The sequence below is a fragment of the Prosopis cineraria genome, unplaced genomic scaffold (genome assembly GCF_029017545.1).
Source record: "Prosopis cineraria cultivar Desert tree isolate PC_DT_omini unplaced genomic scaffold, ASM2901754v1 PC14, whole genome shotgun sequence".
Classification (NCBI taxonomy): domain Eukaryota; kingdom Viridiplantae; phylum Streptophyta; class Magnoliopsida; order Fabales; family Fabaceae; genus Prosopis; species Prosopis cineraria.
Window position 1 is genome coordinate 5,177,733 of NW_026555345.1, and position 13,470 is coordinate 5,191,202.

Here is a 13,470-nt window from a genome sequence, read left to right on the forward strand (position 1 = left end):
AAAAAAAAAACAAATATGTTGGAGGGAGACTTATTATTTATGGTTAACAATGGAATAAAAGAAAAGTAGAAGAGATATACCAAGAACAACATTGATCAAATTGCCATTGACATGCTGGAACGAGAAGTGTCGGCAGGATGCAGAGCTACAAAGAAGACGAGTGAGTGAATGAGAACGCACAACTGAAATTGCTCTTCCTTCCCACTGCCGCAAAGACCAAGACCCCCACATGCCTTTCAAGTCGGCTTTTTGATTTCCACCACCAAGCACATTCCCTAATGCGCCTTTTTTGCTCTTTCCTTTTGATGTTTGCTTTTTTTTTTTAAAAAATTAATGAGGTGGACGCGGACACTGCAACTATTGCTACATAAAGGAGTGACCCGAGAGCAATTCAACCTAATTCAAAATCTAATCTTTTTATAAAAAAAATTAAAGTAAACAACTCATATTCGATCTAATTTAATATAATCTGAACCAGAATAGAACTAGACTAGTTCAGTATGATTAAGAGATTGATTCCAATCTTATCTAGTATTTCACTTTGACTTTTTTTCTTTTTATTTATGAAAAGTAGTAATTTATTTTACATAATAAATTCAATTAACATAATAAAATTAATTATAGTCATATAAAATGTATCACAAACAATAAACATTATAAATCCAAAATAATCTCCGACAAGAATAAAAAGTATTTCAATTACAACACAAATTATTCAAATTAAACAACTTTCAACAATATTAAACAACCTTTAACATATTTAAAGTTCATTATACCAAGTTAACAACAAATTTTACCAATAAAAGAAGAAAATTGAGGTTGCTCAATGTTAGAATGTTGCTCAATATTCATGACTTCACAAGTATATAAAACACAAAAAAAATACTAATTATTATTATATATTAAATAAATTTGTAAGATCGGGCCAAGTGGTACAGGTGCTCGGTCTCTTGTCTAGTTCAACTTGAAGAACAAGTTTGGTCTTTTTTATTTTTTTGTCCTAAAAGATTAATTTTTATTTGAATTAAATAGGATCGAATTTGTCTCAAATTGGACTGGATCGAACTAGATTAAAGGATTTTTGCACAACCCTAACTACAACTAATATGAACAAATTAAGATAAATTATAAATATATTAATTTATTTATAATTAATCTGATTACCATTTAGATTTAATTGTGATTACAGCTTAAGTTGAACTGTGAACTAATATCTCCACTCATTTAATCAACTGATATCATTTTTAAGATTTGTATAAACTCTTCTCACTCTTTAACTCTTTCAACACGTCACCGTACGTGCGGTACTTTTCTAAAGAGAAAGGAAAGATGCAGCACGTGCAGATGCAAAGAAAAAATGACGGGCATTAGACGTTGTCATGATTCACGAAGACGTGAGGTGTGCGGCATTCATATCTTTCCTAACCTCTACTTTCGAAGGTTTGCTCGAAACAAAAAATTAAAAAAAAATTACTTTCCAACTCCAAGCTTTGCATATTCCAGGAAGAAATTCATCTAGGTCCTCTGGGTCCGGGGGATTAGTTTCAAGGGAAAATCGCAGTCAAATACCCATGGAACATTTTATTTACAAAGAAGGACCATGACACTAAAATGTTAATTAAATTTTGATGTGAAAAAATAAAAATACCCCTTATTTTTAAAACAAAATCTCCCCACTACCGTTGATTGCCAGAGCTCCAGCACTAGTGGTCAAACCACATCCACCAAAGCTCTGGCATTGGTGGCTAGACTTGCAAGAGAGACAATTTTTTTTTTTAAGTAGCTAAGGGGTTTAAACCCACATCCTTTTGGCCACCAATAGGATAGTTAGCTACTGAGCTAATAATTTCTTTCACTTATATAATGCAAATCACTATATATATAGTTAACTTCGTTTTGAATTTTTATGTCAATGTTAAGCTTAATGTTTACTTGTCATTTTATGAATGATTACTTGTTAAATTACTAATGGGGCTTGTTAAAAAATTTAATATGCACTGATTTTTATAAATATTTATTTATTTTTATTACTAGGAATGACAAATCTCAATTGATAATTTAGCAAGTAATTATTTATCAAATGACAAGTTTTGTTACTGACTTTAAAAATTTCTCCTAATAATTTAATAAGTAAAACAGTGCATTGTTACTTTTAATGTCAACAAAATATTAATTTTGACCATTAGTTAATCTAATAAATTAAAAAGAAAGATTCAAAAATTATAAATAAGTATCCAACAAGAAAATTAATACATTTTAAATTCCTTAAATTACAAAAAATATCACGAGACCATGTTATTTTAGAATGCATGAAGAATGAAGGTTCTCTTGAAGATGGTAATTCAATGAAAACATTAGTAAGATAAGAAACAATTTGAGTCATTATTGGCCTATCATCTGGATTTCATTGGACACACAATAACCTGATCTGCACACAATTGATTGCTTCAGTATCACAACAAGATTCCCTTAGAAAAGGGTCCAATACTTGTAACGATGTACCCTCATTCCACTGATTCCAGACCCGAAATAATGTCTCAAATATTAGATAATCAAATTCATAATTTTCAGTTTTTAGCCGTACTTAGCGTGCTAATTGGGATTAGATAAATATGACGACATATTATAGGAAAAATAATTAGCTTAGATTTAATATTTACATTTAAGAGATATGATTCATCAAAACTAACGTTTCTCTTGCTACAAAGCACTTTTAAAACTATAACTCTAAAACTAAAGACATCAAATTTTTCAAAAATAATTGTTCATACATTATATATTCAAGGGCCATAACTACTACTACAAAAAAAAAAAAAAACCAAAACAAAACAAAACAGAAAGTTAGCATAATATAAAAACATGCTAAGATGCATTTGCACATGAAGGTAATGCATAGGATAGGACAGATGAAGCCATGTTTCACATACAAAACACACAAAATCTCCTTTTGTTTCTGATGCAACTTATTACTTAAGATAACCAGTGGGCATTAACGAGACAAGAATTTAAGACTTATTATGTCTTGACAATTCTATTTGTGCTTCCATGGTCTTTATTTGTAGCAATCATTTTTGCTATGTCAAAATCTAATATTTTTGAATTTATCTTATTATGTAATAAAATATTACTCAATTTAAGATTGCGATAAATAACTTTAAAAATAGAATGTTTATGCAAGTAAGGAAGTCCTTATACAGCTCCTCTTATAAATTTAAAACGCTCAAAACAACTTAGTGATCTTTGTTTCTCAAGATCTACAAAAGGAAATCAAACAATTGAGAAAATAAAAAATAATAATAAGCCCTCGAGAAATAAATCCATACAAAGCATGCAATGGAATCTTCAACCAAAAAGAAATCAACGCTCTTGTTTGGGACATATTCATAAATAAGAATTTTTTCATGTTCTTTCAAGAAAAATTCTAGTTAAGTCACTAAGTTTGGCAGTCAATAAAATTTTATTCTTGAATTCTAATTTTCCTTGAATAGAATATCTTGAGAGTCTCTTTACAGTAATTTCTTGCCCATCATAAAGAATGCCCTAAAGAAACATAATTGAATAATCAGGCCACATAAAATTTATATACAGTACAGTTTAGTAGATTAAACCTTGTAAACTTCTCCAAATCCACCTTTTCCTATTCTGTTCTGTTCAGACAAGTTATTTGTTGCAGCTTCAATGGTATTCAAGCTAAGTTGCAAGGCAGTCAAGCTGGAGTTTTCTTCCCCAACTGAACCGATTTCATGAATATCAAAATAAATATTATAATTAAAATAAACATACTTTGAAGAGTAAAAGTGAACGTCTAAGATAGATTACAATTTTCTCTAGGAACTACTTGACTGCTTTTCCTTGACTTTCTCTTGAGCAGGTAGTAACCCAGTAAGCAAAAAAGTGTCACTAAACCAATAATGGGAACAATAATCATGACGATAGTTTGTGATCGACTACCTCGTCTTTGTCCTGATTAAAAAACAGCATTCAACCATGTCACTTATGTTATTAACTGACGAAGTTTTTTGTTTGTTTTTTGAGTAAGTAAAGATACCTGGTGCAGATGGAGATGGAGATGGCTGTAGCTGCAGTGAATTGGCAACTGCTTGATCATAGAAGAGGAACTGCTCATATCTAACATTGCAGTTCCAATTGTTAAGCGCTGCACCATTTTGGTTCTTGTAAAGATAAATGAGCAACACGTTGGTATCCTCCAAGCAGTTTCTGCAATCTCACTCGGACAAATCAGGCGTGCACTGAACAAGGCCATATATAGGGGTTCGATACAAGCCTTGTGCAATTGATGCTGCGAACTTCCGATGAGAGTCACCTTTTCTTGTTCGATTTTGCAACAGACAATTCATCGTTTCATTGAAGTAGTTCACGTCTTCAACATACACTTTGGAAGAACCTCCGTCAGCAAATCTGTTAGGTCTCAAATAAAACCCAAATATTGAGTCGTCTGAGTATCACAGCATGCATCCGTTATTGTTTCCAAATGCCTGCTTCTGATTTGGACATTTCGTTGGGAGAAGGATTGTGGCATTTCTGAGACATCTCCGACAAGGACTCGGCTCCACATCTCCTCTGCACAGTCCGAGTGCGTAGACTCTGTCAGGGGTTTGGCCTTGCGAGGAAGAGTAGAAGCCATAGTCAATTTTGGTGGAGGAAGCGAAATTGCGAAGAAGGGCATCGAGGTTGGTGTGGTAGGCACTTGCACTTGTGTAGTTTCCTCTTTCATAGTAGCAGTTGTAGTATTCGAATTGGAGGAGCCCTTGCTCAGGCAAGAGCACAGCCACGGTGAGGACGATGAGACGAGAAAGGAAAGAAAGCGGAGGCAAAGCCAAAGAAGTGAAACTCATTGTCATCTCTGGAGTACGACTTGAGTCAGTGACACGAGTGCCCAGAACCCGTGAACGTTACAGAGCCTTAGAGACCCTCAAACAGGGAGGAGTAGGCGTACGGGAGAACCAACAAGTCATGCATGAATGTCAGCTTTCGCAAACTCGCATTCCCACTCGCAATCAGGGTCCCATGCTCCTTAAATTTAAATGCATCCTTCTTTCATTTATGTAGGAGTCTGAAATTTTATGTGTTGACGCCCACTACTTTTAAAATGTGCTATGGTGGAGCTCGTGAGGTACAATTGAGGAGACAGCCCATAATTACACTGCACTCCTCTGTTTTCATTTGGTCATTTGGTAAGACTCATAATTTGATATGCCACAAGTTGAACTCTTCTGCATCAAATTTTTGTTGAATTGAAACTTGAGCAGCTCAGATAATAAACTAGACAAGTAACAAGATTCATTCACGGCCGCTGAACAAAATATGTATATTCCATGTTATGTCAGGTGTAATATAAGTGTTAATCATATATCAAACAAACACTAATAATAATCTAACATCATGCATGCTTAATGAAACCTTTACATTGCCACAAGGTGAGAAATCATCTAGGCTGAACACTAGAGAGCATTATATGATTCACAGAGGAATTTGTCATCAATGATGGATCAACTTGAATTGATCTACCCAAAGGAAATGCAGGTTGTTTAGGTCGTGGAAGAGACATTGATTCACTTCCTAACATAACCATAACATCTGACATGGTGGGTCTGTCTTCTGGATCTTCCTGTACACATAACAATCCTATGTGCATGCACCTTAAAACTTCTGAGTCAAGACAAGTTTCCAATAGATGAGGATCTACAAAGTCTATTTCTTTTCCTTCATTCCATAACCTCCAAGCCTGTAATATTCAAAATTACGTTTCTTGAAATTTTTTGGGTTGATTAAGAGGAATAAGAGTAGAATATCAAGTGATTGATGAAACGTACATATGCTAGCAGGGTAGGGGCAAGTTCAGTTGTAAAAAAGCCACTATTTCTCTTTCCATTGATGATCTCAAAAAGAATGACACCAAAACTGAAGATATCAGATTTCACTGAAAACAATCCCCCCATTGCATATTCGGAGCCATGTATCCACTATTTTGAACATTATAGACATTATCATAAACAATATGGAATATAATAAAATCAAGTATATTGCATATAATATAACTTGACCCAGAATATTTAATTTTTTGACTTTAAATATACATCCGACTCATTTATGGTTTATTGGTTTCCACTTAAACATCTTGTGCTATTTTCTTAAATTTTAATGAAAGTAATCAAGTGATTGTTCTCTTAAAAGTTATTGTTGACAATGGACCAAATATTAGCTTAAATTTGTTAATGATCTTAAAAGGCTATGAAATTCTTCAATTCATCAATAAAACTTTCTTTCAACAATAGAATTGATCATTGTTCGAAACATTCACTCAATTATTTCCATGACTTGTTATTGGGACTAAAACTAAAACCTACTAAATCATGTGAGTTAAAATTAGAGATAACTTACTATGTTCCCACAACTCTTTTGGTATTAGCAGTACTTTGATTTTCACAAAAAATTCTTGCCATTCCAAAATCTGAGATCTTTGCAACCATATCATGGTCAAGCAATACGTTATTTGGTTTCAAGTCTCTATGAATGATTCTAAGTCTTGACTCTTCGTGAAGATAAAGTAATGCTCTAGCTATACCCATGATAATCCCATAGCATGTGTTCCAATCAAGCTGTAAACGCTTCTCTGATTCTGAAGTTATAAAAACACCAAAACCTACAATCAGTGACATACACAGAGACAAACATAAAGCTTATTCAAAAACGGGGGGAAAGGCAACAAACCAAAGATAAATTTGTCAAGGCTTTGATTGGACATGTATTCATATATGAGAAACTTCTCTTCTCCTTCCAAGCCACATCCCAACAGCTTCACAAGATTCTTATGCTGAAGTTTTGCAATCAGAATGACCTCATTTTTGAATTCCTCTGTGCCTTGCCAAGACTTCCTTGATAACCTTTTAACTGCTACTTCATTTCCATCCGGAAGAACACCCTGAAATTCCCAAAAAATAAAACTATCACTTGTTAATGACTTATTTGGTAATACTTAGGCTGAAATGAAATTCAGAGACCATCTTACCTTGTACACAGCACCAAAACCTCCTTGTCCTAACTTGTTTGATTCAGAAAAGTCATCAGTGGCAACCTTAATTGTTGCTAAAGTCATGAACACAAGTTCTTTTGAGCTAATTAATTCTCCATCTTGTGTAATTGTTACACTCTTAGGGGTCGCTAATTGTTGCAGTAGCATCATTTCGCTTTTTCCATCATCTATTTCATTTTGTTTTCAAAGAAAAAGAAATTTCCAAAAAAAGAAAAAAAGCCAAAGAACTGAGGTTGGTAATTCTTGCACTATTTTCTCATAGTCAACAGATGAAAAATTATAGAAAAAATTCACCTCCGTCTTCCTCTTGCCTTTTATGGAAATAGACAGTGCAGGAACCAATAAAAACTGCTAATATGAACACTGATGCACATATAATCAGCGAAAGCATCCATGTTTTCCATTTTCCTCCTGCTCATGAATGGCAAGAATCTGCTAATGATAACATTGATATGCCTTCTTATGCGGAAATACAATTAAACTAACCAGAGCCAGAAACATTACCTTTAGAAGTTGGGTAAACCAAGAGGTACTGAGAAGAAGTATTGAAGAACTGAGACAATTCAAACCTCACATTGCATGTTCGACTAAGAACTATCCCACCTTGACGGGATGAGCAACAAGCTCCAAGGTCTCCTAGTGCAGAAATCAAACAGTTATAGCATAATGTTTGAGAGATATCTCTTGTGCATTGTACTTGGCCATAAATTGTAATTTTCCGGGAAAATTCAATTTTCCCGGAAGCAAACATGTTCTTGGAAGAAACTGATGCAGCCTCGCGGGACAGGTTATTCATTAAGTACATCATAACCTGGCTGAATCGAGCAGGATCCGACACATTCTTTGCTTGATTATTTTCATCCGGATACTTCCCAGTATAAACCATTCTTGAAAAGAACATCTGAAAGGAGTATCTTACTTGACAAAACTCATACCATATCATAGCATCTTGACTCCTGCAATTGTTGAGTATATCTTGGCTTGCTTTCTCAACACAGTCCTTACAGATTGTGGAGTTTAAGTTTATGTCTCCTCTGCATAGTGCCAGTCCATAGACCTTAACAGGGTCTTCTCCAATGGATGTGTTATAGAAACCTGAAACTGAAATGTTGGAAGAAAGTGACTCTAGGAGAACTCAAGGTTGTTATGAAATGTGGAGTTTAGTGTGTAATCTGGGAATTCGGGTGGACACCAAGTGAAGAGAGGATCTGAACCAGAGACGATGTGAAAAAATAAGATGGGAATGATGAAGAAAAACATGGCTGAAAATCTATACATTTTTATCCAAAATACAGAATAAATGTATAAAGAAGGTTAGGTTAGGCAAGACATGGTGATTTTATATGAGGGTCAGAAAAAGTTGGGAAATTTCTCATCTGGGATAGAAGACTAGAAGTAGATGGAAATAATTAATGGGAGAATATCAAATAAAGACAAGAGATGTGATTTAATTATCAATGGATCTTAAAAAATTCTAAAACTTCAGCTTAGTTAAGGGGATAAAAATGAAAATAATTTTAACTATGAAAATACCAAAGTAGCAAAATAACTAGTTATTAATTTTCTTATTTCAATTATTAATTTACTAACTACTAATATGAGTTGTAAATTACATGACTTAACATGTTAATAATTATATAAGACTTGACATCAGTTATTCAATCATAAGCAACAACATCAATTGTTAAATTACTAAATTTACTTGTTAATTTATTAATATCAATTGTAAATTACTAACAGGTCTTGTAATTTACAAATAAGTAAAGTTAACAAATTAACAATTAATGTTACTACTTGTCAGACAAATGGATGTAATTTACAAGTAATATTGATAAATTAATAAATGAAATAAGAAAATTAACAACCAATGATTCTGCATGACAAGTGAAGGGTACTTTAATTTTTTCACAATTAAAATTATTTTCACTTTTATCTCTCTGAACTGTACTGAAATTTTAAAATTTTTTGGAAGCAACTGGTAATTAACTCACTTCCCTAGTCCTTATTTAAAATTCTTTCATAATTAATCTTTGTGCAGGAAGTTACAGCTGCTTAGATCAGAAATAATCCGGTAGACGTTATTATTCTAATTCTAATTAAAAAAAAAAAACAATTGTTGGGTTCTTCCAAGCTTATCACTGGTCAATGATTTTGATTCTATCCATGCATTATGTCTCAATCAAAGGGCGGCAACATTACATTAGTGATGATGATTGTAAAGCAAGTGGCATTTTTATAAAGAAAAATACTTGACGTTATCAACATCAAAGAATCTACACAATTAACAATGAAACTGATCTTAGATGTGTTATGGAGTAATATGAAAACTATTCATGGCTGACTTTTTGTCAGAGACAGGAAGCTGCTATCTTGCTAGATCTAACGGCGAAGCCAAGATTACTCCATGTTGATTAAACTAATTGAATAGTTGAATGATTGAATTGACTTTCAAATTCGAGATTTGAGAAAATGAGACGAAATTGTGTTCTGCTCAGAGCCGTAGTTGCATGCCCAAACCTGAAGGAAAAAGTCATTGCATTATGAATCTTGCTTGTTAGAATGAATTACTTGATCTTTCTCGAAAAATTTTTGCTATGGCAAGCCTATGACATTCATTGCAAGAATTTACCATCCTAAAGTCAAACTGCAGAAATCAAAATTTTTGACAATGATGCTTGATCACAGATTCTTCCAAGATAATTACCGTTTACCATCCTTCTGCCTTGCAGGAAATTTTCTTTATACTTATCAACAAATTTAGAGAATTTTGGTATTGGTTCTGCTCATATGCTCCGGCATGACTAGTCATTTGGAATCAAAATTCAACAACTGCTACAGTCTGACTAATGCTCAAACAGATTAATTTTTTGAATAGAAGTTTAGAGAATATATACAATAGTCACAGATATCCAGAGTGCCAACCTGGTTTCTTCTCCCTCCTGATAAAATTGTCTCACTTGTTCATTTACCTCGTGCACAACAGAATTTTATCAATTAATTCAAACCCATCTGATGGATGCAGAAATAAAAATAAAACTTATGCACCAGTGGGTCCACAAATTAGTTATATACATTTTTACAAGTCAACAGTGACAACGACAACTATTTAGCCTAGTTTATACGTTAAACGGAAAAATGTAAATCAGTTACAACTTGAATGGCCAGCCTTTGACTGAATACCATCTAACTACAATATTACAAAATAAAAGGGGAAAACTAGACTGGAAGTTTTCAAATCTATTATTCACTGGGGAAGTGTATCAGAAGCTGCTAAGTTATTGACTGAGCAATGTTCATTTTCTGGCACATTATGATCATTACTAATGATTTTTCCCACACAGAAGGGTGGCCTTTGGGGCTGACCAAGAGTTGGTGATTGACTTTTCAACATTAAAACAACAGAAGACATGGTTGGTCTGTCATATGCATCTGCTTGAACACATAGTAATCCAACATGCATGTATTTTAGAAACTGATCTTCAGGGCATGAATCAGCTAGTAGAGGATCCATCAACTCCAGTGCATTTCCCTCATTCCACAGGTGCCATGCCTGCATGATGAATGATTCTTCAAGTTAATCAATCAATGGCCATACATAAGTTTCAGAGAGAGAAACTGGTCTTCTGCCCAAAAGTTTAAAATGATAAAGTCTCATGGATAACTTTATTTTCTAATACTTACATATGCCAGAAGGCTAGGAGCAAATTTAGAGTAATAGAAACCTGCGTTGCGTCTCCCACTAATAATTTCAAGCAATAACACTCCAAAACCAAATACGTCTGATTTTATAGAATATAATCCTTCCATAGCATATTCTGGAGCCATGTATCCACTAAAAATTTGAAGGTACAAAAGTCATAAACTAGTTGCCAAGCAAGAAAATATTTTCAAAATATAAAAATATTATACTAGAACCTAAGTACTCACTATGTACCAACAATGGTAGCTGTATTAGCTTCACCTTCAGCTCCAGCAAATATTCTTGCCATTCCAAAGTCTGAAATTTTTGGGTTCATGTCATAGTCCAACAATATATTACTTGCTTTTAAATCTCTGTGAATTATCTTTAGTCGAGAATCTTCATGAAGATAGAGAATCCCTCTTGCTATTCCATATATTATATCAACACGTTTAATCCAGCTTAGTTGTGCTTGTTGCCTTGTATCTGTCCACAAATAATGACTAATATCAAATGCTGCACCATTCTAAAGTGGATAAAACTATGAATATTCTATTATCTTATTGGTTTGAAAGGTGAAGGAAAAGAACTCACTGAAAAGGACAGCATCAAGGCTGCCATTAGGCAAAAATTCATAAACAAGAAGCATTTCTTCTCCATCTAAACAAAATCCTAGAAGCCTCACTAAATTCTTGTGTTGAAGTTTCAGTATCAGCAGAACCTCGTTTATGAATTCATCTGAGCCCTGTTCAGACCCTGTTGAAAGCCTCTTGATTGCTACTTCCTGGCCATCACTTAATACGCCCTACAAAAACCACAGACCTTATGTTTGTCTCTAATGAATATGCAAGAAAATTTGATTAATCTTTCTTGAGTTTAAGCTTCAGATTCAATCACCTTGTAAACGGAGCCAAAGCCGCCTTGACCAAGCTTATTTGAATCGGAAAAGTTTTTGGTAGCAGCACACAGAGTTTCAAGATCAAAATAAGGCAAATTCTCAGATATTTTGTCATTTCTTCCAAGAAAATTCTGGTGATTTTGGAACACTGATTGACCTTTCTCCCCAAAGCTATGAAGATCGATCACATGACTGTCTACTCCACCCTTACCTAAACACGAGAACCCAAGAAGTTAAGCAAAAAAAGAAAAGAAAAAAAGAAAAACTCAGAAACATGAATTGACCTTATGTTAGCTCAGCTTACGATCTTACATACTTTTCTGAGTTCTCTTCTTTGTAAAGAAGTAAAGGCAGCAACTGAAAATCACTATTCCCAAACCAGTGGCTGTTATAATTCCAGCAATCATCCCTGCCTTGCTTGTTGTACCTGCATAAGTGATCATTTAATAAGAGAAGTCAATCTTCAACAGATTGGGAATTATAACTCGATGCAGTCTAATTGATCGAAGTTACTTGAAACAGAAATGCTTACTTTTGCTAGTTTTTGTTGATGAATCATTCGGATCAAGTGCACCATTATAAAATTCGTATAGCTCAAATCTCAAGTAGCAACTACGACTTAGAACTCTAGCTCCGATTGAGGAATAGCAACAAATAGGTAGATGACTAATCGCACTTTTAAGGCATACATTACAATCACTAGCTGATAAATCTCTGGTGCACTGAACTAATCCATATATTGTTTTCTCTTCAAAGGGTGCCTCTCCAATAGCATACAAATTAGAAGAAACATTGAAAGATACCTTGTCAGTAAGACTATACAACAACCCATTCACCACAGGCTCAAACTTCTCTGGTTCTGAAATATCCAGCTTATTATCAAACCCCATTTTTCCTGTGACATCCACTTTGCCGAGGAAGTCCTTGTTGGAATATCGGAGCTGGCATTGCTCTTCCCAAACAATTGCTTCTTCTGCTTTGGGACAGTGTTTAAGAATGTCTTGTGCTGCCGAGGCTATGCAATCTTGGCATGTTTGATTTGAAACATAATCTAGGCACATGAAGAAGGCATGCACTCTGTCTGGATCGCTTCCATATGAGACATTGTAAGATTTGGAGATTGAAGCATTGGAAGACAGAGAACCCAGGATGTTGTTGAGGTTGTTCTGAAAGGAGCTTCCTTTGGTGTAGTTACTGCTTGTTGAACAATTTTGATATGGTGGGTCAGCTAAGGAAACGCCTGAGAGGAAAGAGATAGTGCAGAGAAAAAGGAATAGCATCGGAGAATTAACCATTTCTGCTTGTGAGTAGTACCGGTTAACAGCTCAAGGAAATCTGTTGAATGATAAGATTTACGGATAGAGAAATATGATTGAGGCAGTGTTTCACATTAAAAGTGGCTTTCTTGCACTTGCAGCATCAAGAACGGTGGGAATGATTCAAACAGGAAGCGGATGCACTGTTTACCAGAGTTGAGTTGGATTATTTAGTATTAATTATTACTAATTAGTTTGAATTTTTGTTTGTACTGGAACGGCGAAGGAATTAAGCTCTTCAGAGAAGAAATGAATTGTTTTGTTGACCATGACCATAACCTCCAATCAGAGGTAAATTGAAAAACATTAGAATTAAACAATGACCATCCCTGACAAGCAAAGACAGTTTACTTGTACATTTATAATGATATAGAAAACGCCTATTGCTTCGAATTCAATACCAAGTTCGCCAGAATAGCGGGAAGCAACATGGCATGAATCATCAATGTACTGTCTATCAATTTTAATATTAATAACAGTGTATATGTCATTAACTTTAATATTTTTGCTGGAACAAAGAATG

At 34.1% G+C, this 13,470-nt stretch overlaps 2 protein-coding genes and 1 pseudogene across 3 annotated transcripts; all 3 read right to left on the minus strand.

The window, feature by feature from the left end:
• Positions 1-3,602: 3,602 nt before the first annotated feature.
• Positions 3,603-4,862, minus strand: LOC129293130 (cysteine-rich receptor-like protein kinase 8). The gene is made up of 5 exons (XM_054930930.1): positions 4,468-4,862; positions 4,231-4,419; positions 4,049-4,128; positions 3,820-3,963; positions 3,603-3,730 (listed from the first exon to the last, which is right to left on the minus strand). Exons 1-5 carry the CDS (start codon positions 4,860-4,862, stop codon positions 3,603-3,605), a joined length of 936 nt encoding a protein of 311 aa, XP_054786905.1.
• A 422-nt stretch (positions 4,863-5,284) lies between these two features.
• On the minus strand, positions 5,285-8,389 carry LOC129293773 (cysteine-rich receptor-like protein kinase 15; annotated as a pseudogene).
• A 1,647-nt stretch (positions 8,390-10,036) lies between these two features.
• On the minus strand, positions 10,037-13,091 carry LOC129292730 (cysteine-rich receptor-like protein kinase 10). 2 transcript variants are annotated; one of them, XM_054930354.1, is made up of 7 exons: positions 12,164-13,089; positions 11,948-12,058; positions 11,631-11,842; positions 11,328-11,538; positions 10,982-11,219; positions 10,736-10,886; positions 10,042-10,604 (listed from the first exon to the last, which is right to left on the minus strand). In XM_054930354.1, the coding sequence occupies exons 1-7, from the start codon at positions 12,924-12,926 to the stop codon at positions 10,299-10,301; spliced, it is 1,992 nt and encodes a 663-aa protein (XP_054786329.1). In that variant the 5' UTR covers positions 12,927-13,089; the 3' UTR covers positions 10,042-10,298. The 2 variants fall into 2 exon arrangements, with proteins under 2 accessions (XP_054786330.1, XP_054786329.1); XM_054930355.1 differs by lacking the exon at positions 10,736-10,886 and having other exon boundaries at positions 10,037-10,604; positions 11,098-11,219; positions 12,164-13,091.
• Positions 13,092-13,470: the final 379 nt, after the last annotated feature.